General features: G+C 38.2%; 1 protein-coding gene and 1 long non-coding RNA gene across 2 annotated transcripts; one reads left to right on the top strand and one right to left on the bottom strand.

Moving 5' to 3' along the window:
- Positions 1 to 2,145: 2,145 nt before the first annotated feature.
- On the bottom strand, positions 2,146 to 9,414 carry LOC148357705 (uncharacterized). Its single transcript, XR_015851577.1, has 3 exons — positions 9,140 to 9,414; positions 2,441 to 2,541; positions 2,146 to 2,334 (listed from the first exon to the last, which is right to left on the bottom strand). It is a non-coding gene; the product is annotated as an uncharacterized LOC148357705 (long non-coding RNA).
- Positions 9,415 to 16,424: 7,010 nt separating this feature from the next.
- Positions 16,425 to 26,483, top strand: mmp13b (matrix metallopeptidase 13b). The gene is made up of 11 exons (XM_088345256.1): positions 16,425 to 16,739; positions 16,809 to 16,919; positions 18,041 to 18,168; positions 18,236 to 18,384; positions 20,411 to 20,536; positions 22,245 to 22,400; positions 22,477 to 22,597; positions 23,885 to 24,018; positions 24,107 to 24,266; positions 25,854 to 25,957; positions 26,029 to 26,483. The coding sequence occupies exons 1-11, from the start codon at positions 16,581 to 16,583 to the stop codon at positions 26,127 to 26,129; spliced, it is 1,449 nt and encodes a 482-aa protein (XP_088201382.1). The 5' UTR covers positions 16,425 to 16,580; the 3' UTR covers positions 26,130 to 26,483.
- Positions 26,484 to 27,758: the final 1,275 nt, after the last annotated feature.

Genomic DNA, 27,758 nt, shown 5'->3' on the forward strand with positions numbered 1-27,758 from the left:
TCTTAAAAGTGGTGCCCATAACTTCAAAATACTCTACTTGCTAACGCTGTCTTGTGGCTGAAATCATCATAGCGCCTTCTGTCCAACTGCTTGAATGGCGCTTCCCCGTTCGTGTCACTCTGAGACGCACTCGAATTAACTCTTCTTTTCTTCTGCTTTTTGGGGTGTTTGGGTAGCATTTGGGCTGTAATTGAAACAGTCATTTTCTTACTTTCACTATTTTCATCTAAAACAAAAGTAAACCTCGAGCAAGCGCGTGAAATCACCACCCCCTACCCTCCATCCACCTCCTCACCTATAGCCTAATGTGCTCCGTGGCTGGAACACCGATTCTAAAAGTAAGATATAAATCAGATAGGCGTGTTGAAAAAATATACATAAAAGCTTTTTGAAATCAGCATGGCATTGATAACACATACCTAATAAAAAAATATTTAATTTGAAACTTTTAAAGTACACTTCATACTACACACCCCACCCATGGAGCACACTTGAAAAGATCATGGACGAGTTTCTGAAAAAAAAAAAAACCTCACCAGTGGTTGTCCATTTTTCTAGGAAAGTAAGAGATGGAAAAAAATTAGACCAAGCAATTCAAACATACAGCCCGCGAACCAGATACGTACATTTCTGAGTACATCAAAAAAAAAAAAAAAAAAAGCAAGTCTCTGGCTCATTTCTATCAAACGTTGTGATTTTTTTTAAATCAATAAAAACCAAATCCTTCATCTAGCTGCTTAAGGGTGGTAAAGGTATAAAATAGCTGATGTCCAGCAAAGGTTCTCTTCATGTTTGGGAGTACTTATCTTTGTGTGCTCTTTGAAGAAAAATAAAAAAACAAAGCATCTCTCAAAGTTAACGAACAAACACTTGAATGACATTGTTAAATGGGCTGCTACTCAGGATTTGACACTCATAAAGGCACAAAGATGCCAAGTTTCAAGAGCCATCAGCAGTAAGTAGATTGCTGAAGTCTAATGAAAGAGGGAAAAGGGTGTGATGACACGCAGTTGATTAGATAATTAAGAATAAGAATTACCTGGTTTCATATTAAAGACAATATTGTGCAGTATTTTATCAGCTTCAGTCGGCCTAGCCTAGTAGTTTGATCTGATGTTAATCCCTGTTCACTGCTAAAACTGTCATTATTTATTTGTTTTTTATTTATTACAAAGCAGTATGACAATTGAGGCACACATATTTTTATTTATGGTTCCCATTTTATTTTGTTTAGTGTGCTGCATTTATTCAATTGCTACAAAAAAAGAAGAAATATAACTGGTACCCATTCACACCAATCCGAAACAAAGAAGTAACTAAGAGCTTTGAAAAGATTGATGACCCCTGTCAGGTCATGGCAGTCACTGCAAAATAGACAAACAAAAATGGTCAGGGATATCTGATGCATGTATGCACATTATTAGTTTTTCTTACAATTACACGTACAAAACAGCCCTATGATTGGGTTTTGGGTATTTTTATAGACAGACTTGGGTAGCGCTGTCATAAGCCAAGTCCATGCATTTTTTATGGAGCAATTTCTGTTTTTCGGGTTTCACAGTCAGAGCACTGGCAAACCAGTAAAGTCATGTTAAGCATAGAAGCGGAACACATTTTACAGGCACGGTTGTTCAACAAAACCCACAGTTTCTAAACTTAACATCAAACTAGCGTGCTAAAGCTATATGGAATAAGATGTTAGTCGTTTAGTCGTGATCATGGCTGGGTACATGAGCTTTCTTTCTTTTATGAGGACAGCAAAAGACAGTAAAGTTAAATCTGCATATGAAATTAAATTATAATGAGTCCCTATTTGTTTGTTTTGCTTCATTCCAGTAAAAATGAGAGTAGAAGAGGTGTGCAGTCTACAGCAGTATTCATCTAATATATCGGTTTGCAAAATTGTGGTAACCAGGAACTAGTGGATATCATAATGGTAAGTTTAGAGTTTGATAGAAGGTCAAATAAGGAGAGAAGACATTGATTAATTTCAAGCATTTAAAGAGAACAGAAAAAGACAGTACAAAGACCGTAAAGATGCAAAGTTCCAACCTGTTCTGAAGGTCTCCATCCGAGCCCTTACTTTTTATCAAAATCTAATTTCTCAGTACGACACAGACAAGCATACAAGCGTGCATATTTAAAAATACAGTCATAGAAAAAGTTTGGTTGTGGTTTATTTAAGTATTGATTATAAAGTAAAACACAAGGATAAAAACTGTTGTAGTTCGTTTTTCAGCTTCCTCCACTTGCGAACCTACGATTCATTAATTTTCAATTCTCTCGTGGCCGCTTGGTTTCTATTTTCTTCCGGGTTCCTTAGAAATCAACACACTATGGAATACAGAAACACGCAGAGCATTCAGTGGAGTGAAGGTGAGCTTTTGAATGTAATTAATATTTGGGGTACAACTCTGTTCCTCCTCCGGTAGCACAATACCTTTTAAAATTCTAAATATGCAACGGCGTTAGCATCCATGAGCACTTCCGCAAACAAAGCATTGCATTGACGTCACGTCTTCTCTTACGTGCAAGCGGGATCTGAAGGCAAACAAACAAGAGACACTTAAAAGTCACAGAAGAAGTCGCATTAGTCGGAAATGTGAATGATCTCACAAAAACATCGGATTTCACCCAAAAATGTTATATGTTTTGACTCGGCCAAGGCTAACCCAAAGGCCACCAAACTGGTCTTCATTTGCTGCTTTGCATGAGAGACAGGGAACACTGCACAATAGGGAGCATCACAATTTTAAGAACGTCTGAGACGCCTTATGGTCGTAAATAATACGGTAGTTCAAACAGAACCGTATTCTTCATTGTAAGCAAGCATAATGGAATCAAATTTGAAGCTATTTTATCATTGCTTTATTTATGGTGGTGCAAAGTGGATACCACCATTAACATGTGCATGTGTTTCTGCATGTATTTTTGAGATAGTGAATATATCAAGTAAACTAAAAATCAAGGCCCAACAATAGCATTGTGTCAGACATACGGTTAGAATGATGACTGTGAAATATTTTCAGCAATTTAATTAGGGTTTTTTTTTGATTATGTGGTTTCCTTTATCTTATTTTTTAAAGGGGTTATTAACTACAATACAAGTTATTTTATTCGCCTGGTAAACAAAATAAAAAACTGTCAGCAGTGGACAAAGCTGTCCAGATTTGCGTCCTCAGTATTGCCCTGACAACCCTGGCGGTTAAGAGAGCTATAGACTGTGAACTGTGAAACAAAATATCTTTCAAACAATATGATGCTGTCCTGTGTTATTCATTCTTTAAATAATTAATTAATTAATTATTTAATTCATTCATTCATTCGTTTTTTTCATTCATTTATTTTCTACCCTCTTGTCACATCAGCGAAAGGGCGCACTTTGAAATGGTTAGGAGGAAACCGGAGTACCTGTAGAAAACTCAGGCATGGGGAGAATATACAAACTCCACACAGGAAGCTAGTAGCTGCAATTGAACTCTAGACCTCCGAAATGTAAGGAGGAGGACGTGCAAACCAGTCAACCCCTGTGCCACATAGATTAAAAGAGGAAACTTTTTTTTAGATACGGTTTTATTTTTGTTGCCAAAAGCTTATCCTACCAAGGAAACATGTTTACAAATATATGAAGATTGTTACACGACTGTTACCTTTAATTGCTTCTGAAAGAACATTATTGTCCACATTTACCGTATAAAACCACTAGATGTATCTTTTTTGCCGTTTTATGTGAAATAATAAGAAAAGAAAAATATTGATGAAATTTTGTTCTGATTATAGTCTGCAAAAATAAATTCTTGTTCCACTTGCATATTTGGACATTTTGAGTATATGTCTTCCTCTTTTATGATTGAAAAATAATTGAACCAGTTAGTGGTTTATTTGTATTCATTTTTTTTATCGCTAAGGTCATGTTGCATTCAAGTCAACATAATATGATTAATAAAGTGTTCTTTCTTCTGTAGCTGGAGTTGGGAAGACCAGAAAGTCTGATAACACTTTTAGATATCTGCTGCTCTCTTGTGGTGTGTTATCCACAATACACTACAGAATAAAAGGACTCCCCAAAAATTCCACATGTTTTTTTTATCGCCGGTCAATTTCAAGTCTTACATTTGACTTACCTGCTTTGTTTTTACATTTTAACAATGGATATAACGCTTTCGCTTGCGCCTTAACTCTGAAAAGACCGAAATGCTAGTTATTGGTCCATCTAAATGCAGTGACTTGTTCTCAAAAACAGCTCTGAACATTGAGAGATGTAATTCACCCAGAGTGACTATGTCAAAAATTTAGGTGTCATATTTGACCCCGATCTGTCCTTTCAAACACACGTTAAGAATATTGCTAGAACAGCTTTTTTCCATCTTCACAACATTGCTAAAATTCGCTGTCTCAGTCGGATGCGGAGATTATAATTCATGCGTTTGTTACCTCCCGTCTTGATTACTGTAATGGACTGCTCTCCGGTCTCCCGAAGTCCAAAATCAAGAGCCTACAGCTGGTACAAAATGCTGGAGAGACGCTTTTAACTAAGACGAGAAAGTTTGATAACATTACCCTGATTTTAGCTAACCTGCATTGACTCCCTGTTAGCTTAAGATGTGATTTTAAGGTTCTCTTGGTAGTATACAAAATCATGCATGGACTTGCTCCCCCATATCTTTCAGATTTAATTTCGCCCTATGTTCCGGTCCGGAGCCTTCGCTCTGAAAATGCTGGTCTACTAGTGACCCCAAGAGCCAAGAAGAGATCCGCAGGTTCGAGAGCGTTCTCCATTCGGGCCCCGGTGCTGTGGAATGCTCTTCCCCCTGAGATTCTATCTGCAACCCCAGTGTAAATGTTTAAATCTAAGCTTAAAACACACTTCTATTCTATAGCATATGAATAACCTATATTTTATGTTGACAATATCAGGGGATGGTGTCATAATAGTCTGTAATAAATGTTTAATAGTCATTGATCGGTGCAGCCCATTAAGACTCTTTGAGATTAAGGGCTATACAAATAAACATGACTTGACTTGACTTGATGAATCTTAACGTGGAAAAAGAGTAGAGAATTACATTCTTTGAAGTAAGTGGCAAGCACAGAGAGGTTTAAAGAGACATCAGACAATATTTGTAATCAACTTTTTTCCCATCAACTTTAGAAGGACTGTCCTTCATATTGCAACATGAGTCATTTTTGGAAGCACAACTGAAATGAAATGAAATGATCTGCATTTACATAGAGCTTTTCAAGTCAATGACTTCCCAAAGCGCTTTACAGTCTGCTTCACATTTCCCAATAGCGGCCTTGTATTGCAGCCATGTAAGACGCTAACCTGCTTATTGGGGGTATTAGGGGTTCAGTGTCTTACCCAAGGACACTTCGACATGTAACACGGACGAGCCGGGATTCGAACTGGGATCCCTTGATCCCAAGACGAGCGCTCTACCTCCTGAGCTACTGCCGCCCCACATTTGTCATAGAAGTTTATGAAACCGTTTTTTTTTTGTGAATTATTCGAATGCATTATGAGGAGCATCTGTCTCGCATGGATCTCATCAGAGTAGGACACTGATACATTATATCTCATCTCATCATCTCATCAGCCGTACCGCTTATCCTCATTAGGGTCGCGGGGGTCTCCGGGCAGTGGGCAGGGGACATCCTGAACTGGTTGCCAGCCAATCGCAGGGCACACAAGGACAGACAACTCATTCGCTCATTCACACCTAGGGACAATTTGGACCGGCCAATTCACCTGAAATGCATGGGAGGAAACCAGAGTGCCCGGCGGAAGCACGGGGAGAACATACAAACTCCGCACAGGAAGTCTGGAGCCGGATTTGAACCCACGACAGGTTCCCATGACATGAACTGTGCCGCACAAGCGCTAACCACTGCGCCGCCGTGCTGCCACACATTATATCTCATGAGCAGTAATTCGTGCACGCTCTTTTGGGAAAGGACGACATGTGGGAAAGTGTTTCATGTGCAGAGTAGCACTGTAGAAAAAAAAGCTGAGCCCAAGTGAAAAAAAGAGGAGCTCAGCACTTTTTGGCGTTGAGGATGGAGCAAATAAGAAATTCCAATATGTGCAGATGATAAGTGACACACTATAAGACAAAAAAAAAAAACTGAAGCTCGGATTCCTTTGCCTCAGCAATAAGTAAGCAACATCCTCTGTGTAAGTTGTTCGATAGAAGGAAATTTAGAATTAAGAAGACAACAACGATAGTAATTATGATATCGTGCTTATAATATTAGCCAAGATTATGTGACAGTTTTATGATAAGGGACTAAACAAAAAAAATGAAGATTGCAATTAAAAGGAAAAATGATTTTCTAGTCAAGTCACATTTATTTGTATAGCCCTTAATCACAATATGTCTCAAAGGACTGCACAGGTTACAATTAGACCATCCCCTGATCTTAAACCAACATGTGGGCAAGGAAAAACATAGGCGAGAGAAGATAGAAACCTTGAGAAGAGGCCTCACAAGTGGTAATCCCCCTCCAGAATGACCAGGGTGCAATAGATTTACCGTTAGGTATCAGTACACAAAACATAGTAAAAATCAATAAAAGAAAACAATAGGTAATATGTTGAAATCCGTCTGGAAAGTGCATGACAGCAACGATGTAGCTTCCCATCTCTGCCGGCTGTTCGATGCAGGCGTTCACATGCTTCAGGTCCAGATACCGGTGCGCTTACTCGTCCTTGTACCTCGTATCACTACCAGCCAGGCAGTCGGAAAAGACAGGAGAAGAAAAGTATGAGGTGGGCATCAGCCATAAGCTTTTGAATAGAAGCGTGTCTTAAATCTAGATTTAAAAACTTCCACTGAGGTTGCAGATCTTATCTCCGGAGGCAGAGACTTCCACAGCACTTGGGCCTGGATGGAGAAAGCTTTCTAGCCTGCACACTTCTTCTTGGCTCTTTGAGTGGGGGACATTTTTATGTATCAAAAATCAATACTGATAGAAAGTAGCTGTGTGAAAATAAATAATGTTTTAATATTAATTTAATGAATAAGAAATAACTAAATGTCTTGTTGATAATACAACAATTTTCGCTGTTTTTCCAGACCTTGTGCGATAGAACTTGTGTTTAGTGCCTAATTATAAGACCATTTTTGGTCGTTGTTATCATTTCATGTTAGAAGTGCATTTTGACAAGTTTAAGACCAATGATTTGCTGCCTCATCCGTCATTATTCAAGTATAAAATGTAAGAATCTGTACAGAATTTGGAACTTTTTTAAATACCTGCTGCCATTTCCTGTATTCAAGTTTGTTTTGTATTGCTTCATTTTGTGGTTAGTGTAGCATCCTCATTTTTCATTTTTCAATTTTTACATGTTTTCATTTATTGTATTTTTTTTTATATACAATGATCAGGAAGCCGGGCAGCACTGCGTCACAGTGGTTAGCGCGTGTGCGGCACAATTCTGAGGTCATGAGATCAAACCTCCTGTGCGGAGTTTGCATGTTCTCCCCGTGCTTGCGTGGGTTTCTTCTGGGCACTCTGGTTCCCTCCCACATTCCAAAAACATGCTAGATGAATAGACCGGTCCAAATTGTCCGTAGGTGTGAATGAGCGAGTGCGTTGTCTTTCTCTGTGTGCCCTGCAGCTGGCTGGCAACCAGTTCAGGGTGTCCCCTGCCCACTGCCCAGAAGATATCTGGGATGGGCTCCAGGACCTCCGCGACCCTACTGAGGATAAGCGGTGCAGCTAATGGATGAATGGATGGATGGATGGATGGATGGATTGATCAGGAAGCCATGCACTGCTTGTGATGCATATTCAGAATACATAAATGACAACAATGGCAGCAAGAACAACAACAACAAAGTCATGATTGCAGCCATAGTCAGCTAGTTTCCGGGTGTGCATGCAAGTAAGGTCATTTTTTTCCATCTTGGGGTTTGGTTTGGCGTTTGGACTCTACTAGAAGCAGCCATTTTGCTAACTTCATCATTTTCATGATACACTGACAAATGATGTCTCTCTCCAAAACTCCTCTTGGCCCTCATTCCTCAACCCAAATGTGTTCCGCCCCAAACAGCTCTGCTAAAAGTAAGATAAAAGCAGATAGGTGCATTGGAAAATATTGCACAAGGAATCTGTGTACCCAGTTGGGCATTGTTCACACATACTTAATAGAGAAAATATTTCACCTTCAACTCTTTAATGACACCTCAAACAACTACATAAAAAAATATTATACAAAAATGATTAGACCCCTTCTAACAAGTCGTGTTGACTGATTGAATATTTTAGTGTTGCAGCAGGTGACAAACGATAAGGTATATTTTTGCTATCAGGCCGAAACATGTGATAATTATGGCGTATCCCTCCTTATTTGGTAACTAGTGTCAGCATGTAAAATGATTTATCAAAGACATACTGTACCATAAAAAATACTTTTGAAATATTATCGTCTTTCCCGTAATCTCAAGTTAAACATTTTGCTCTGGTGTTGGTTGTCCTATAAAGGCATATTCTACTTTCAATTAAAGTCCAGTTTGGAAAAGTTTCAATTTAAGATGTAATCCTTCATTTTTTGAGATAAAGGCCAAGCAAGGTGACAAATATTTTAGAATGGCTGCACTTGAAAAGCTGTGTGCTTGAGATACTACAGCTTCTATTCATTGGCCCAGAGGGAGTGCGCCAAATCACAATCACTGAAGGCTGTCAGTGGGGTCAATAGTGGGACAAGTTGCTTTCGACAGCCACTCACGCTTAATATTTGAACGGTAATTGTGAACATTCAGAACAAAATTCCAAAATTGTTAAGTTGAATTAGAAGGACCTTTTACACTGAATAAACATACAGTGGAACCTCGGTTCTCGACCATAATCCGTTCCATTTCTTTGTAAGCCGTTTTTTCCCATTAAAAGTAATGTAAAATTGTTTTAATCCGTTCCAACACCCTGACTGTTTAATCTTGAATGTTTAACGTAAAGCTAACCCAGGCTAATCGTACGTTCGTGTTTGCGTAATCTTCCGTACGAAAGATTACGCTAACATGAACGTGTAAAAATAAAAAAAATCAGGTCGTTTACACGTCATTTAGCACCCGGGTCTCCACAACAAGTGGTGAGCGGTTAAAGGATAAAGAAAATAATTATGAATAGGATTTCTTACCGGTCGGCAGAAGCCATGCTGTATTCCTGAAAGAAGGGGAAACTCGCGCACCTTCTTCATATTTTGCTATTATTTCTTTCTTAAATGCAATAGTTGTACGCACTACTCCTCTTTTTTCACCTGTAGCAACTTTGCTGCTTGCACCAACCTTCTTCCGAGGCATAATTAGGGGTTAAAACACTCCCTTCACCGCTTTTGAAAAACGAAAACAGAAAAGGAGTGCGCGTTGCCGTGACAACAGTTCTTCACGAGGGGTGGGGGCAATCTACACTCGTACGCCGCTCAGCGTCGCCCCCTGGCGTACCGGCGTTCGAACTCCGATTTTTTGAACGAAAAGCGAAGCAAGAATTTCTCGAAATTTTTGGTCGAGAACCGATTTGTTCGAACTGAGAGGTGTTCGAAAACCGAGGTTCCACTGTACTGTAATTATTTTGTCGAATGGGTCAGCATGTGTGCAGGCTGTTGTAATTGTACTGATTTCTAAAATGTAGTCAGTACAATAAAACAATTTTAAGGTCGCACTCCTGTGTATATGTTAATACCAATTTAATTGTGATTGACTGCTGTGCAAGTTGATTAAGATTGACTGCTGCTGACTCAATCCCTAAACGAGTGTCTTAATGTGGCATAATGTGTTACTTGCTGTACTAGACATTTCCCCACTAATTTTCTTATTTAAATGTAAGAAATGCACATGTCATGACTACAGATGTGACTCAGCTGTGCCTGCTCCTTTGGCACCAACTGCCGCGGGTTCTGAATAGCTCCCGATCAGTACTTGTACCCAGTCCTGTCTGTCCCATTTTGTAAGTCCATCTGCGAACCTCTGTTGACACTAGGCAAGCCTTTTTTCGACCCTGACTCCCTTCTCTCCCATTTTTTTTCTTACGTCTGTCCTCCCGGCTTCGACCTGTTTTTGATCTGACCACGTCTACTCTCCCGTCACGGCTTTCGACCTCTTTTTGTCCCCGACCACGTCCTTTCTCCTATTCTGGCTTATGCCTCGCTTCCGACCCCGACCACGTTTTTGCTCTCCTGTCCCGGCTAGGGACCCGTTTCCGTCCCCGACACCGCCATTGCTCACCACGAAAGATCCACTTCTGCATTCAGAGCACAATCCGAGTATCAGAGCGACCTGGTTCCAGTGTCCGTCAACCTCCGGATCATGGGCGCAACCCTTTATCTTTCTTCCAATAAAACTTGTGCGAAACGCAACGCAAGTGGGTCCTGTCTCCGTTCGAAATTTATGGTACTTGAAAAGCACTTTTCCATCCAAGATATTAATGCTTTTTAATGAATAAGATGGTTGGTTGTTTTCTGCTCTTGAAAGGCCTAACTATAAAGATGAATGATTGCAACGTGACTCTGAGGTTAACAGCAATGCCATCTATAAATTAGCAAAAACACAGCATGAGGCAGGAATGTCGCACAGCCTTGCAGAAAAGAGGTCACAAATCACACAAAACATATGTGTGTGTTTGTCAGGGATGATTTTAGAATATCATCCGAATTCCCCCTGATGGTCGACTTCCCCTCAATGAGTCAGAAGGCCCCGACAAGCCTGTTCTAAAACACAGAACCAACGTTTGACCGTTCTAATTAAAGCAAAAAGTCATGTTTCATTTTGTTCTTTATTTCATTTATTTTTTCAGCACTGGCATTGACCTTGACTTACTCGCGTCGTACATGCTTTTTTGCTTTGCACAAATCTTACATCCTGTCAAGTCTCCAGAGGCTTTCAATTAAGCCAGGCACTACTCAGAGTTTTTTAAATGAAAATGGCATCCTTTTAAACATGAACATTTATCTGTTTTTTCCCTGAATAAAACACCACCACAGCCCGTTTTCACAGACATGAACTTCATCATATTCACTTAAGAACAATCATAAACAAGCATGTAAAGTTTTGGCACTTTAACATAATAAAAACTTGTCACACCTATACAAAACTGCCATTTTGTAGATGTTCTCAATTGAGGTGTATTCAATAAGGTTATTAAATGCAATCTCGTTTCCTGGTACCCAAAGACTATCACGATTTGGCGCTAGTGTTTAGTAAGGATTAAGTCTTTTCTCTTACTCCACAACGGGCACATGATTTTTCTATAGACCTCATACGTGGGCCGCTTCCCAAGGGGCGGCTATACAACATTTTCCCAAATATTCCCTAAATGTAATCATACTTTTCTGTTAAAAAATCTAATTATTTTAGTTTGTATTTAGGTAACTATTTTTAGTCATAATTATGAAAATTATACTGAAAATCAGAAAAAAATATCAGTTGAAGAAAAACGTTTCACTTGGGAAGAATGAGTATTTTACAAATTACATTTTAATTTTCTAAATGCCTTCATAGTTGTGTGTCGGTCATCTTTACCTGAACAATCACAACAGCTTGTACACATCCTGACTCTTGCCATTGATCTTGTCCGAACTCACATTAGGCCTGGTTCTGCTACTCCATAGATATTTACAATGTATTTTAATAAGGAACAAATCTGCTTGGGACCTTATAACAAGTAGTGTCAACTTATTGACTATTAATATGTTGCTTCAGGTAACTTATTATCGGTCTTTTTTTTCTTTCACCCAATAACTAACTGTGACATCATATTTGTCCGTTATTGGTATGATAACAGCTGACTGATCATTTTCGTGCATCCTTATAATTCCTTTTTGGAAATTTATAATGTAATTTTCCTAAGGTGAATTGATTTTCTCCTTGTATTCTTCTCCCTTAGGTTTTTTATTGGGTTGTAATTTTCTCTGTTCAGTTAAAGCAAAAAGCAACAAAAGCACTGCCCAAGAGCTTTAAATTTTCATGATTTTAGCTCACAATTTGTGTTTGAATAATGTTACTTTCAGACTCGTGAAGGTTTTACATCTGGGGATGGTGTAATAATAGTCTGTAGTCTGTAATAGTCTGTAGTGTGTACAGCTCTTTGAGACCTCTTGTGATTAAGGGCTTGCAAATAAACATGACTTGACTTGACATTACAAAATACTGTATTCACACCTACTGTACTCTGTTCGTGGTTTACTCGGATGTGTATTGACATTAATTGGTTTTGGTTTTATAAGGCGGAAAGTTCACAATCAAAGAGTGCACTGGGTGCAATGTGTTTGCTTCAAGCATGATGGGGTGTACCATACTTCTCCTCCACAGTCAGCCTGATCTACGCTCTGAAACCACAATGACAATGAATTTTGGTCAGGCGTGTGCAAATGTTTGTGCCCCATAAATCCATGAGAGGGGCCATGGGCTGGTGAGTGTCACGAGAGCTATGCAGAATAAAACAGCAGTCCTTCAAAGAAGATCATGACTTTTAGGGGTCAACCTGATGATGGCCTGAGGTTAACAGATGCTTAGTAAGGAGAAGGAGCAAGGTGGATGGCCTTAAAAAGACAAACTGCAGAAGCAAGGTTCACCAGAGTTACCAGAATCAAATACCCACAAAGTCACCAATAAAGCATTGAAAAAATATATTTACCAGTGATGCATTGATGTTAATGTATTTTTCGGATTATAAATCCCACTCAAATTTAAATTGCACCAGCTAAAAACTGCATAATTAAGAAGAGAAAAACATATACAGTGGAACCTCGGTTTTCGAACGCCTCTCAGTTAGAACAAATCGGAGTCCGACAAAAAATTTCGAGAAATTCTTGCTTCGCTGTTCGGTCAAAAATCGGAGTTCGAACGCCCGTAATGCGAGAGTGCGTACGCTAGGATGCGATGCTGAGCGGTGTACGTGTGTAGATCGCTCTTTTCGTGACCAAATGTTATTGCGTGCGGACGTGCTTCGTTTTGCTTTCGCTTTTAATATAGGTGTACGAAGTGTTTTAGCCCCTAATTATGCCTGCGAAGAAAGTCAGTGCAAGCAGCAAAGCTGCTACAGGTGAAAAAAGAAAAGTAGTGCGTACAACTATTGCATTTAAGAAAGAAATAATAGCAAAATATGAAGAAGATGTGCTGATCTCGCTAGGGAATACCCCACCGTCCACCTGCGCCTTCTGCTGACCACCACAAAAGTTAGAAATCCTATTCATAATTATTTTCTTTATCCTTTATTTTTTTATTTTTACACGTTCGTGTTAGCGTAATCTTTCGTACGGAAGATTACGATAACGCGAACGTACGATTAGCCTGAGTTAGCTTTGTTTACGTTAAAAATTCAAGTTAAACATTCAGGGTGTTGGAACGGAGCCCAACATTCAGGGTGTTGGAACGGAGCCCCCTTTTCAATGAACCGCTCACCACTTGTTGTGGAGACTCGGGTGCTGAATGACTTGTAAACGACCTGATTTTTTTTATTTTTACACGTTCATGTTAGCGTAATCTTTCGTACGGAAGAGTACGATAACGCGGACGTACGATTAGCCTGGGTTAGCTTTATGTTTACGTTAAACATTCAAGGTAAACATTCAGGGTGTTGGAACGGATTAAAACGATTTACATTATTTTTAATGGGAAAAATTATTTCGGTGATCGAACAAATCGGTTTTCAAACAGGGTTCTGGAACGGATTATGGTCGAGAACCGAGGTTCCACTGTAAATCACTCTGGAATATAGGTTGCAATTTTGGGGAAAATCTATGAAAGGGTGATTATAGTTTGTGTGATTTTATCCTCAAAAGTACCTTATCAAGGCCAAAGATTATATCCAGATGCTGTTTGTATTCTTACAGCAACTGTATAATCTCGGGGCCCGCTAACTATTCAATTCACTTTAGTGCCGGTACGTCTGGTCACAAGCTTGCCTCCCCTGAAATACTCTCTTGACTTTACAGTGACTCATTGTCACAAAAGTTTCACTTTTCTTACTGTTCATTAATTGTGCTCACACGCCATCTAGTGACCAGCATTATATCGTGCCATTTAACTATGTGTTTAAGATTTGTTTCATGTATTATTTTGATCTTGTTTAGGCCAATCAGAGATGTTGTTTTATCCCTGTGTTTCAAATAAATGGGCTAGTAGTTATCGGATTGGGGTCATTCCCCTCGGAGCCGATCTTAGAAGCAGACCTAGGGTAATGCACAGGTGGGATGTGCCTCTGATGAATGGGCTACCCAACATCAATTCCTCGACTCAGAGTGTGTTTCTTTCTTTACTTTAACACAATTTCAAGTTTTAACTTTGACAATTTATTTCATAAACTCCAACACCAAAAACACACAGGTCTTCCTAAAAGGCAATTTTTTTGAAAAAAGGGTCCCCGCTTAAAATGTCTACAACCCCACCCACCCATAGCATACAAAAATTACTAAACTGTTGTGTCAAAAGACATGCCTATTTTGGATCAAGAGCGGATCCCTACTCGAGTTAACATGGCCCAACTACTTTTGTTATTTTGCAAGGACCAGAAAACTAATTATTACTATTATAAATAGATGAATTCAGTGATCTTCTACAATACAAAAAAATGAATCTTGTAATAAAACCAGGCTCCCTCAATTCAGAAAATGGGGTGTTTTCTTATTTATTTCAATAAAAAATGTGTAAGTCACTTTTTAAAACCCAAATTGAAATATTGCAATTGTTTTTATTTTATGGGAAATATGATTTCTAACTGTCATGATATTTAGTGGTTAACCGTTATTTTAACCTCTAATCATGACAACCTGGTGGTCACATATTAATACCATAGTATTAGCATAGTCATAACACGTTATTTTAGAAAATCAAATTGGTTGCCCTTCATGCTAATTAGTGACAAAAGGTGTCTCTCAGCTTCAAAAAGGTTGGAGACCCCTTTTGTAGAAAATTATAAAGAAAAAAGTCCTGTTCTTTTGACAGATTTAACGTATTATTTTTCTCACTCTCATATCTCCTTTTTTTGTAGTCCAAATACAAAAAAAATATATAGCTGATATGTAATTATGTGATATGGAAAGTTTAAGCTTATTTAGTTATTTTCCTTATTTAATAGTAATATTTAGAATAAATCATAAAATCTGAAAAAATACATTTGAACTCTGAAAAAATGTAGTTCTCTGCATCCAACTAAAATAATAATCTTGAAGAAATTTAACGTGTATTATTTTAGAGTAGCTTAGAAAAAAAACAATATTTTGTAAAAAAAAATTAAAAAAAATAAATAATACGGTGATAAGTGTTAAAGTGCCAGTAGTGATAGAGTTTTGCAATCTACAAAACAGTTGGTTCAAAAAGGAGCCACTTTGAGTCAAGATCAAACCTATTAAAGAGACAGTGATTGTTATTTAATGTCTCCTAGTGTTTAAAAAAACTTGAATCATAAAAAAAAAAAAAAAAAATACTGATTCAAATAATAAGCAAAATACATGAATGATCACATTAACATGCTTTATTTTAAATACTCGTAGATAAAAATTGTGTACTTATTTTACATAACTATGACGCTGACATGCAGTCATTAAGCCTCAAAAGCCAAAAACTTTGTAAACGGCTGGGCAAACAAATGAGGAAATAGTGTGATTTGGTCACTTTTAATCTCCGTAGTTTGTATTCATCCTCATGCTTTGTAGCACTCGTTTTTGGTTGGACCTAGTAGCTCACTTTTGTAGCATTTTCATATGACATGCAGCGTCTCGTGAAAAAACTTTGCTGTGCCGTTTGAACAGCTTCCAGTAGCTTCACCTTTTCAGAGCGTTCGTTTCCAGTTAGCTTTTTGTAGTCAGCATGTTTTGTCTGGCAGTGCCACTCGATATTTTATTCAAATAAACATGACTTGACTTGACTTGACTTGAAAACAACCACAGTTTCATGGAAATTTAGGCAGATGCAGTTGTTTCGGATTTTTGGATTATCATGACAGTTAAAAAAATACTTCAGTTTCCACTTGTCCTGGAAGCGGCGGCCCTCACAGCCAACGTTCCTTTTTTTGTTTTGTTTACAGTTGCCAATTCAAAATGGGGTGGATAAAAAATTCACAGAAAGACAAGGGCAAGGTGGCCAATAGGCTACTGGAATATTGCATATTGTATTTAATAGGTCACCATTACTGGCAGGCCACATATGATTAATTTTATGACAGAGGCCGTGGGCCAGTAAAAATTTGATCACGGACCGTAACTGGCACCCGGGCTGAACTTTGGACATAACTGCTCTAAAGTGATGATGAAAACCCATCCCTTTTGGTGACCTCACTTCTGGCTCAACTGCTACTGTTTGATTGAAGAATCAACTTATCTTCTAATCATTCCCATCAGCACATTTTACATTGCTAACTCAACAAGACCGATTTGTTTATTTTTTTTCCCTCTACCGCATAATCCTCGTGTCCAAACATTAAAAATGCAACGTCAGCAAAATTTAGCCACAAGCATTTTTGAGTTCACTCATAGAGTCAGTTCAAATGCTGGCGCCCAGACAAACACGAGCTCCTTCTCGTCACTTTGAGGAAGTGGCTAGGTGCTTTTGCATGAATCACTTGCATCCTGTAGGAGGATAGAAAAAATGGAGGTCACGCATTATAAATACCCCTTGAAGAGGAATAGCATCATTAAGTGCCAGACATCCAAAATGTTTTGGGGGCTGCTGCTGCTGCTGACCGCCCAGCGCTCTCTGGCTGGGCCTTTGCTCGCCAAGGAAAAAGAAAATCGGTTGTTAGCTGAGGTAAGTGAGGCATTAGACTGCATCAGATTGGCGGCATCAAAACATTCATCAGCTTTTTGTCATACACAGAATTACCTTCGACGCTTTTATGACATTCCGGTTGGTCTGAAGAGCCAGAAAAGGACAGCAGGCGACTTTAAGTCCAAGCTTATGGAAATGCAAAAGTTCTTCAAACTAAAGGTGAGCGACTGGGTCAATATCTGTTGATATAAACATATAAAACATGGGCAAATGTTTGTTGAAACGTGTGCACAAATCAAGGTGTGGATAGTAAAGGGGTCGGGAACCTTTTTGACCCAAAGAGCTATAATAGCTATTTATTTTTATCATTACTATTATCATTTATTAATTTTTTGAAAGAGCCATACTATATTTTTTAAGACAAAGTTCAGCATTACCGTCAACTCTGTTCTCCAGACAAAGGCTATTTTTTTTGCGTATTTTATTTCACGTTAAATTATTTGACATGTATGAAATAAGAATAATGCCAGAGCCTATGTGCAATACCAACAAATACACCACTTTAAACTTGCCTCCCTCCTGCAGATCATTGAGGCTCGTTTTTAACCTTCATTTTGTGATGGGATAATTGTAAACACATTTATTTTTCATTTACTAAAATGTTAGAATTGGAATTGGAATTTGAATAGGGTCCCTACAGTTAAGTAAAATGTTTTCCTTGCTTCAAAGAGTTTTATCACCTTGTGAACCACTCAACCATTCGCCTGAGATGATAAACTGCTGCATTTTCATGTTGATTTTTCTCTGTTCTGTTTGATATCTCATGTTTCTTGTTTGAGGATGGTCTGTTTGATGTTTCATGGAGTCCTCTGGCTTTGTTAAAATTTTCTCCAACATTGACCCTGTGACTCAACTATTTTTAATAAAATAGGGGAACTGTTGCAGTACTGGTCAGATGTGAATCAGGCTTTGACTGTAAAGCATCTCCTCATGAGAATTGCTGTCCCTTGTCTTCCTTCTTTTGTGTTTTATTCAGAGATGTAAGGTAATAGACAAAACACACTGTTTGTAATTAATGATTTCAAACAAGGTGCAAGCAGTTCTTTTGTAAAAAATGTCACAAATACTACAAATGAAAAGTTTATAGATGATTAAGTATAGTACAGATGACTGTGCGCAAATATTTAGTTTTGTACATTATTGGTGAAGTTTTTGTTCTGTGCCCAGATAAATAAATAAATAAAACAAAGAAAATACTGCTTTAAGGATAACTTACAGGTTCACTTCCCCGACTTTCTAAATATGAGATAAAATCATATTGTTTTCCTTTTTGCCTGCAGGTGACAGGCAGTCTGGACGACAACACCTTAGATTTAATGACTCAGTCAAGATGCGGCGTCCCCGACATCGGCGAATACAACCACTTTCCCCGGCACCTCAAATGGAAGAATAACATTGTGACCTTCAGGTAACTATTTGCATTATAGTGGGGAAAAAAATTTTGATTCCGTGAATGGTTCTGTTTTGTTTTACAGGATTACAAATTACACTCCGGATTTGAGGAAGTCCGATGTGGACCGAGCCATCCGATCGGCGCTTAATGTTTGGGCTGCTGTGACGCCATTGACGTTTAAAAAGCAATACTACGGCAATGCTGACATCATGATTAGCTTTGGCAGGAAAGGTATTTGTCAACATTTTTATCTTGAAATGTAGCGTAATTAATCATAAGAAACAAAATTGAAATATATATGTTGTACCTCAATCAGTTTTAATAGCAGGTTGAAGTTTAAAACACAAATTTCCAGGGAAAGTCCAGGGAAATTCAGTTCAGTTCAGTTCTTGCGCTAGCGATGTTGACTGAATTATGTCCAATAATTCTACAATTAAATTCTAAACTTATTTCAAAATATTTTGTATAAAAACAATTATCACAGGTCACGGTTTCCTTAACCGCCATGGTTGTCGGGGCACCACTTTCTGTGGTGTGTCCTGGGCAAGTACAGCCCGGTGGCACCCATTCCTCTCCAGGCCAGTATTTTTTTGTTGGGGTTTGAAGCCCTCATTAAACAAATTGCACTGGTGCCCATGGTTACCAGTAGCAGGCGCAACCTGACTCTGATACAGCACCTTCATCTTCTGGTCGCCGCCGTTGTCCGTGTAAAGCGACATAAAATGCCCAAAAACACATGCATAGGTCGCACTTGAGTATAAGTCTGATTTTTTCTGCGGGTCCAGTACAAATGTGGCGAAAGTATTGAAAAAGACGATGCTACCTTTCCGCAGAAGAGAAGACAATCCCAATTTACGGCAAGAGGAAATAACGCTTGATTTCAATGTTTATGTTGTACCTCAGTAAAACCGTTTAAACAGCAAAACTGAGAAGAACAGATATCAAAGGACAAGGAAATGTAAACTGAATTTTGTGTAAGAGTTTGTGCAAAAGGTTTTTACCACTAAAGTGTAAATTCATTTAAAAATACCGTGTAAAAAGATGAACACACAATGGCCAATAGGAGTATACAAATTGCACTGGAGTACAGTCTCACATTTTGTGGCTTATATACTGATGTGGCTAAGGTATTGGAAAATACGATGCTACCTTTGACAGAAAATAATACAATACTGTTTTTTGTAGAAGTCTGTAGTTGTCATCAATGTGCAAAAAAATGTTTTCAGTGCATTATGTATACCATGGATAACTCAAAAACAAAACATTTTTTGTATTTCATACACACATCATGCTTCATGAAGAAATGTTTATGATTCAAACTTGAAAGTCCAAAACACTTGAAAGTGACAAACCAAGAAACAAATGGATTTGGTGATGTGAGGAATGTTAGCATAAAATGTATAGGAATACATTTAGAAAAGCACACAGAGTGGTCTGGATGTCCGCTGCTGGAAATTAATTGGCTGTCAGTTATTTCGTATGAGCAAATTTGATAAATTATTAACCCTCAAAAGGAACAAGTTGTGCGGATGAAACAGATAGCATACCAAAAACACTTTGGCAGACTAGGCATGGAAATGAAATGATCTGAAATTATCTGCATTTATATAGCGCTTTTCAAGTCAATGACTTCCCAAAGCGCTTTACAATGTGCTCCACATTTCCCAATAGTGGCCTTGTATTGCAGCCATGTAAGACGCTAACCTGCTTATTGGGGGTATTAGGGGTTCAGTGTCTTACCCAAGGACACTTCGACATGTAACACGTACGAGTCGGGATTTGAACTGGGATCCCTTGATCCCAAGACGAGCGCTCTACCTCCTGAGCTACTACCGCCCCTCGCTCAACCCAACTGATGTGTTGGGAGTCATTAGGTGACCAAACCCCCCAATGCCGAGCGCCGAGCAGGGAGGCAATGAGTACCAATGTTGTAAGTCTTAGGTATGACCCGGCCAGCAACCTCCTACTCTGAGTGGGCGCCCTACCCCCAAGGCCACCGAGCTGGTGATCAGAACGATGTTTTTTTAATCGATATTTAGGGTTGATTTGAATATTTTGGGGAGCCAGGAACAGATTAATTGGCTGTCAGTTTTTTCGTATGAGCAAATTTGATCAAGATATGAGTAATTATATCCGATATGATCCAGGAATAAATTAATCTCGTATGTAGAGGTATTACTGTAATACCCTATTCAAACAAGTATATTTCACAGTATCAAAGTGATGTTGAAACTATTAATGAACCTTTGTCATTCAGAACATGGCGACCACAACCCTTTTGACGGGCCGAACGGGCTGCTTGCTCACGCTTACCCGCCGGGCCAAGGCATCGGAGGCGACACTCACTTCGATGAAGACGAGCACTGGAGTAAAGATTCATCAGGTCTGTAAAGGATTTTAACGTTTCTCAAAATAGGAGTACTGTATACCATATTTTCTGGACTATAAGGCTGGCCTGATTATGAGACACACCATCAAAATATCTCTTTTTAAGCTATCTGTTTCATACACACCACCATTCAAAAGTTTGGGGTCACCCAGACAATTTGGTGTTCTTCATAAAAAATTCACACTTTTCTTTATTAAATAAATTGTTCTCAAATGTCTGTGTTATTTTACCCATATTAACCTATTTCTTTTCATTGGCTACTCTGGCTTGAAGGCCAGCATCTCAGTCACCTCTTCACTGTAGATGTTGACACTGGTGTTTTGCACCCACTGATAAACGAAGCTGCTCGTTGAGTACCTGTAAGGTATCTATTTGTCAAACTAGAGACTAATGTACATGCCTCCCACTTATCTTTGTATTTTGTGCTGTTCTCTGAAGAGAGTAGTACACATCGTTGTAGGAGATCTGTCAGGACCAGGACAGTAAAAGAGGAAGCAGAACCCACTCGCGTAATGTCACTCACAGTTTATTGGGGAGAAGTGAAAGGAGCGCACACTCGATCCGGAGCTCGTTGGTCGCAGGGAATAGATTGCTCGGAACGCGGGAGTGGTCAAAATTAAACAGATCATGGCGAGAGCAAAACATGAGCAAAAACACAGGAAAAAACGGAGATTCACAGGACTTGGCAAACAAGAGCAAAAACACAGGAAAAACGCAGATTCTCAGGGCTTGACCTGTCAAAACAGAGTTTCGCAGATGCTCTGACCGACTGCGACTCTCAGGACAGCGTTTAAGTAGTCACAGGGAGTTTCAGCTGGTGTCCATGGGCGAGGCCAATTGGGCGCCCTGGCAACCGTGACAGAAGCTGGCGCCACACGGCGGGGGCCAATTGGGCGCCATGGCAACTGTGACAAGATCCATAGTTTCTTGGCAACTTCTCGCATGGAATAGTCTTTATTTCTTGGAACAAGAATAGGATGTTTCACATGAAAGTTCTCTTTTTCTGGCCATTCTGAATGTCTAATAAAACCCACAAATGTGATGCTCCAGATACTCGACTAGCTCAAAGGAAGGCCAGTTTTATAGCTTCTCCAACCAGCTAAAATGTTTTCAGCTGTGCTAACATAAAAGCACTAATTTTAGTCTTCTGACGCAATTAACAAACACAATATATTGTTGGAACACTCAAGTGCCACCTGCTGAAAATAAGCCTCTACACACCTATGTAGATATTGTATTTGGAAACAGACATTTGTAGCTAAAATTCATTTACCACATTAACATATGTAGGGTGTATTTCTGGTTAGTTTTCTTTTATCTTCATTGGAAAGAAAGAGTGGTTTTCCTTCAAAAATAAAGACATTTCTAAGCGACCCCAAACTTTTAAACTGTAAAGTATAAGGCACATCAGGATATATGGCACATTAATTTGAAACTACACTTAGTGCAAGAGTGACATTAAAAAATATCAGGGAAAAATAAACGTCTTTCATAGAACATAAAACTGCTTTTATAACACAATAAGATTCATTCATTTATACTTGGTTGTCTACGAAGGAGCATTTCATTGCAAATTTACATGTCAGATTTTATTTACTGTATTTCTGGTCTATAAGACACACTTCTGGCAATTTTTTGTTTTTGAGGTGGGCTACATAGTCCAAAAAATACAATAAATATTGCATGATTGTTCTCCTCGCAGCTTACAACTTGTTCATCGTGGCGGCGCACGAGTTGGGCCACGCCCTCGGTATGTCACACTCCACTGACTCAGGCGCCCTCATGTACCCTATCTACTCGTACGCTACCGGGTACCCGCTCGCTGAGGATGACATTAAAGGGATTCAGGCGCTCTATGGTGACGACCGCATCACAAATCGTATAAAGAGAAAAACTGCGTGTTTTAAAGACGTTTGGTTTCTCTGAAAACGCAGGCCCAAACCCAGACCACAAAAAAGTGAAACCGAAGCCGGACGCCCCTCAAAAATGTGACCCCGATTTAACTTTTGACGCTGCTACTGAACTCCGAGGAGAGACTGTCATCTTCAAAGACAAGTGAGCCCATCCGCAGACGTACAAAGTATTATATGCACATTATTCATATTATTTTATAAATCTGTTTCTACAAACTAGATTAAATGTACAAAATAACACAACATTATTGATTAATCAACATGACAATATGTTTTGTATATATATACCGGGGCCATGTCCCACTAGTCGGAGATGGCTGGAGTCAAGAACACACTCACATTCTTGACTCTTTCTTGGAGATTGATACAGAAGAGGGGGTTCTCGTCACCCTTGCTCCGGCCGGCAGGAGACACGGTGGGAGGTAGTTCAACACCTGTAGAGTCATTAGGTGACCAACCCCCCCCCCAATTCCAACCCCTGATGCCAAGCGCCAAGCAGGAAGGCATTGGTACCTATGTTGGAAGTCTTAGGTATGACTCTGCCGAGGCTTGAACCAGCGACCTCCCAGTTTTGGCCCACCGAGCTGGTATAATATATGATACATAATAAAATAATGACGACTTACATGGGTCAAACGGTAAGTTAAAGGTATTTATTCAAACAGGTCTAAAAAGAGGACTGGTACTCAAAATGTTTTTTATTATCCTCTTTTTTTCCAGATTGAAATAGACCTCCATTTAAAATAACTAAATAAAACAAACTAATATTATTATTTTTAAAACGATTACAAAAAATCTGTACAATAATGTATATGATTGATAAATTAGAATTTAACTGCAATAACAACACAAATTAAAATATATAAAAATATTTGCAGATTTACAAAATTTACAATTTACAATTTTTTCTCAGGTTGCAGGGTTTAAAATCTTAAAGCCCCAGTACGTAATATTTGACCCCTAGATGAAACTGTTGTCTAATGCGAATTAAAACCAGTGCCACAGCAAACAGCAAGACGCCAGTCAAACACGGTGGCGACTATTAGAGTGATTCCACTATGTAAAAGAAATATGAATTTGTCGACCTATATTTTTTTATAAAAAAGAACATTGGTATGATCGTTCATGTATTTTTGCCTTGTACTCAAATTAATGTTTTTTTACACTGAATAAAAGTTTTTTTTGTACCACTATTAGGCACTAAAAATAATAAAATATCCCTTTTATTAAATAATATTTTGTACACATCTTAATATATTACCCCAAAAACCCCAAATCTTGAATGGCTGGGCAAAAAAATGAGAAGAAAAATTGTGCGGTTTGATTACTTCCATAGGTTGTATTATTCCATGTGCTTGGTAACACTTGTTTTCAGTAACACCTAGTGGTCAAATATTACACAGTGTCCCTTTAATGACTGCTGTTGCAGATTCTACTGGCGCCTCCACCCGCAAATGCCCGAACCTCAGCTATCACTAATCAAGTCAACATGGCCGTCCCTCCCCAACAAAGTAGATGCAGCCTACGAAAATCCAGAAAAGGACCGCGTCATCATTTTTAGTGGTAGATTCACAGTTTTAATGCACCACGATTAAAAAAAACCCCGCATACATTTAAGGGGAGAGTAATGGTGGTTTGTTTTTTCCGGCAGGTATTCGCATGTGGGCTCTGAATGGCTACAACCTTGTGAATGGTTATCCAAAGTACATTCACAAACTGGGACTTCCCAAGACCGTGAGGAAACTGGATGCTGCTGTTTACATCAAAGACACCGGCAAAACGCTTCTATTCCATGAGGAGGAGTACTGGAGGTAGTAAATGGGATATTTCCTGACATATAAAAATAGAATAGAACAAAACAGAATAGTATGAATATAGTGCACATATAGAAGTTTAAAGTACATCGAATTTAATGAAACATAATTTAAAAGTTACATAGAAGTTCCTGTAAATTTCACCGAAAATCCCAATCCGAGATGGACCCAAAGTAAACAATGCTGTTCTTGAACCATTTGGAGAATATGGATGGTTTTGGTCTCTTTTGAAAGGTAAGACACAGAAGTTTTGTCACAAACTGTTATAATCACTGCAAGTGGTACTAAAATTTAATAGTCTCAGTTGGAGCACACACAAATAGAAGGTTTTTATTCTCACCTTAAACAAACTTTCAATTGAAAGCTTGCAAATGCATGTAGCAAACCATTTCCTGTGGTGTGCCTTGCGCAAATACAGGCTGGTGGTGGTGGTATATATATATATATATATATATATATATATATATATATATATATATATATATATATATATATATATATATATATATATACATATATATATATATATATATATATATATATATATATATATATATATATATATATATATATATATATATATATATATATATATATACATATATATATATATATATATATACATATATATATATATATATATATATATATATATATATATATATATATATATATATATATATATATATATATATATATATATATATATATATATATATATATATATATATATATATACATTATCTGCACCGCTTATCCTCAGTAGGGTCACGGGGATGCTGGAGCCTATCCTAGCTGTCTTTGAACTGCTTGCCATCCCTCTCCAATATGTTTCCACCCAGTCCCATACAGGGGACCTTTTTCGTTTCAGGCAAATGAGCCACTGCACTATAAAAACACGATAAAACTGTAAAAATATTGTTGAATCAATATATTTTTATGATTTTAGAGAAGTAATATAAAGATACATTAAAATGTACATATTAGGTACATTTCTTTAATTCTTGCACTTTATTTAAAGAAGTGAAATCCAATCTTTAGAGTAGCAGCAAAGAAAAATGAATAATGACTACAAAAAAAATCAAAACTCACAAATGTACAGTTTTTGTAATGTAAATGGTCCTCTAAGCCAGCATGATGCATCCCCTTTGTTTATGTTAAATTACTTATTTGAAAAAAATACAAATATAAAGACTCCTGTCACTGTGTTATTTTTGAATCATTAAATCATATATTTCTACCAAAGCCATATCCCTCTAATTGGAGGTGGCTAGAGATTTTTGACTATCTCTGGGAGATTAATGCAGAGGAGAGGATTCCCAGCCCATTCACTCAACCCAACTGTTGCAAGATATAATTGGGAGTCATTAGGTGACCAAGCCCCCCCCAATTCCAACGCCTAGTGCCAGGCAGGAAGACAATGGGTAGCAATGTTGTAAGACTTAAGAATGACTCGGCCGAGGCTCAAAGCAGCAACCTCTCAATCTATGGGTGGGCGCCCTAACCCCAAGGCCACCGAGCTGGTTTTATTAAAGTATGCCCAAGGTTATTTATCCATTCATTGTTTTATCTTTTTACTTCCAGCTACGATGAAAGAAGAGGCACCATGGATAGCGGCTACCCGCGATCCATAGAGAAGGATTTCCCCGGAATAGAAGAAGAAGTCGATGCTGCAGTTTTCCGTTACGGTAACGGCAAACTTTCTTTGTTACTCAATCCCGAGTGAACTTTTCAAAAAAAATGTTTATTTGTTTTTTAGGATATTTGTATTTTTTCCACGCCAACACGCAGTACGAGTACAGCTACAGGGCACGTAAGGTCACCCGAGTCCTGAAAACCAATTTTATTCTCGGATGCTGATGATGCCGACATATCTTTGAATGCAGAAACAATAAAATGAGAAGCAAAATGAAAGTGTTTGATTACAACCGTGCTGGACACAGACTATAGAAAATGTGCATCCTTATGACTGGTGATACTACTTTTATTTATTCACTGTTTTCTTTCTTGTTTTTTTTTAAGTTTCCTTGCAAGTTTGCATGTCGAATTCAGTATTTGTCAATACTGTCGATGAAAATGTGATGCAAAAGGAAGGGATTAATTAAATTTCTATTCCTTTTGCTGTATGCGCCTTTTGATTGTAGTGCTATTTATAACCAATTTTAAATTGATGTGTGTATTAGTTTACTAATGAACCTGTTTTATTATGTGTGTATGAAATTATGATATCAGTTAAAGGACTTATTTTCCGATGAAAGTATTTGTTAATCTTCTGGCACAAAGATTTACCTATTCTTCACTGTCCCGGTTGACAATAATTAGTACACCCAGATCAGAGCCCAAGGCATAAGTGAACCAAACGGCTGCTTAGGGCCCTGCGACCACAGGGGGACCCCAAAGAGACGTTAACTTTTTTTGCAGCCTACTTTGTCCCCATTGACACTTTCGTGTGTCTACAACAACAAGAACTTCTACAGAAATACTAAAAAGGCACTACATAACTATATAACAAATATAGTGCTTAAAAACAGGGACCTCTTTAATTATTTTGCTTTCATTTGGAAAAGAAAAAAATAGATAGATAGATAGATAGATAGATAGATAGATAGATAGATAGATAGATAGATAGATAGATAGATAGATAGATAGATAGATAGATAGATAGATAGATAGATAGATAGATAGATAGATAGATAGATAGATAGATAGATAGATAGATAGATAGATAGATAGATAGATAGATAGATAGATAGATAGATAGATAGATAGATAGATAGATAGATAGATAGATAGATAGATAGATAGATAGATAGATAGATAGATAGATAGATAGATAGATAGATAGATAGATAGATAGATAGATAGATAGATAGATAGATAGATAGATAGATAGATAGATAGATAGATAGATAGATACTTTATTCATCCCCGAAGGGAAATTCACATTTCCAGCAGCATCCCTGAGCTGAGAACAATACAATAATAAAGCAAAAAGAATACAATATACAAATACCCAGTGTGACGTGCAAATGCCCACTGTAGCGTGTTATATAGAATAACTAAATAGTGCTACACAGAATACATATTGCAATAAGATTCAGTAATATGCAATGTAGGTGGTGTGGTTTACTGTGGGCTTTTACTCTGCCGGGTAGAGTTAAAGAGCCTCATGGCATGAGGAAGAAAATATCTCTTCAGTCTGTCCGTAGTACAAGACAGTGACAGCAGTCTGTCGCTGAAACTGCTCTTCTGTCTGGAGATAATGCTGTGTAGTGGATGCGATGGATTGTCCATGATTGACCGCAGCTTTTCCAGTGCCCGTCTCTCAGCTACTGTTGTTAGGCTGTCCAGCTCTTTGCCAACAACAGAGCTCGCTTTCCTAGCCAGTTTATTGAGACGAGAGGCATCCTTCTTCTTGACGCTGCCTCCATAGAAGAGGGCGCTTGCCACTACTGTCTCTGAGGAAATTGTATAGAAATATGAGAAAAA

This window comes from Urocampus carinirostris, chromosome 10 (genome assembly GCF_059441175.1).
Source record: "Urocampus carinirostris isolate Australia breed hairy pipefish chromosome 10, RoL_Ucar_1.0, whole genome shotgun sequence".
Lineage (NCBI taxonomy): Eukaryota > Metazoa > Chordata > Actinopteri > Syngnathiformes > Syngnathidae > Urocampus > Urocampus carinirostris.

Bases quoted from the DNA above. Each gene is read 5' to 3' on its own strand.
- mmp13b (XM_088345256.1), top strand. From the start codon at position 16,581: ATGGAGGTCACGCATTATAAATACCCCTTGAAGAGGAATAGCATCATT. The intron at 18,169-18,235 runs GTAACTATTTGC...TTTGTTTTACAG, and splicing joins AATAACATTGTGACCTTCAG to GATTACAAATTACACTCCGG. The intron at 20,537-22,244 runs GTCTGTAAAGGA...TTCTCCTCGCAG, and splicing joins CTGGAGTAAAGATTCATCAG to CTTACAACTTGTTCATCGTG.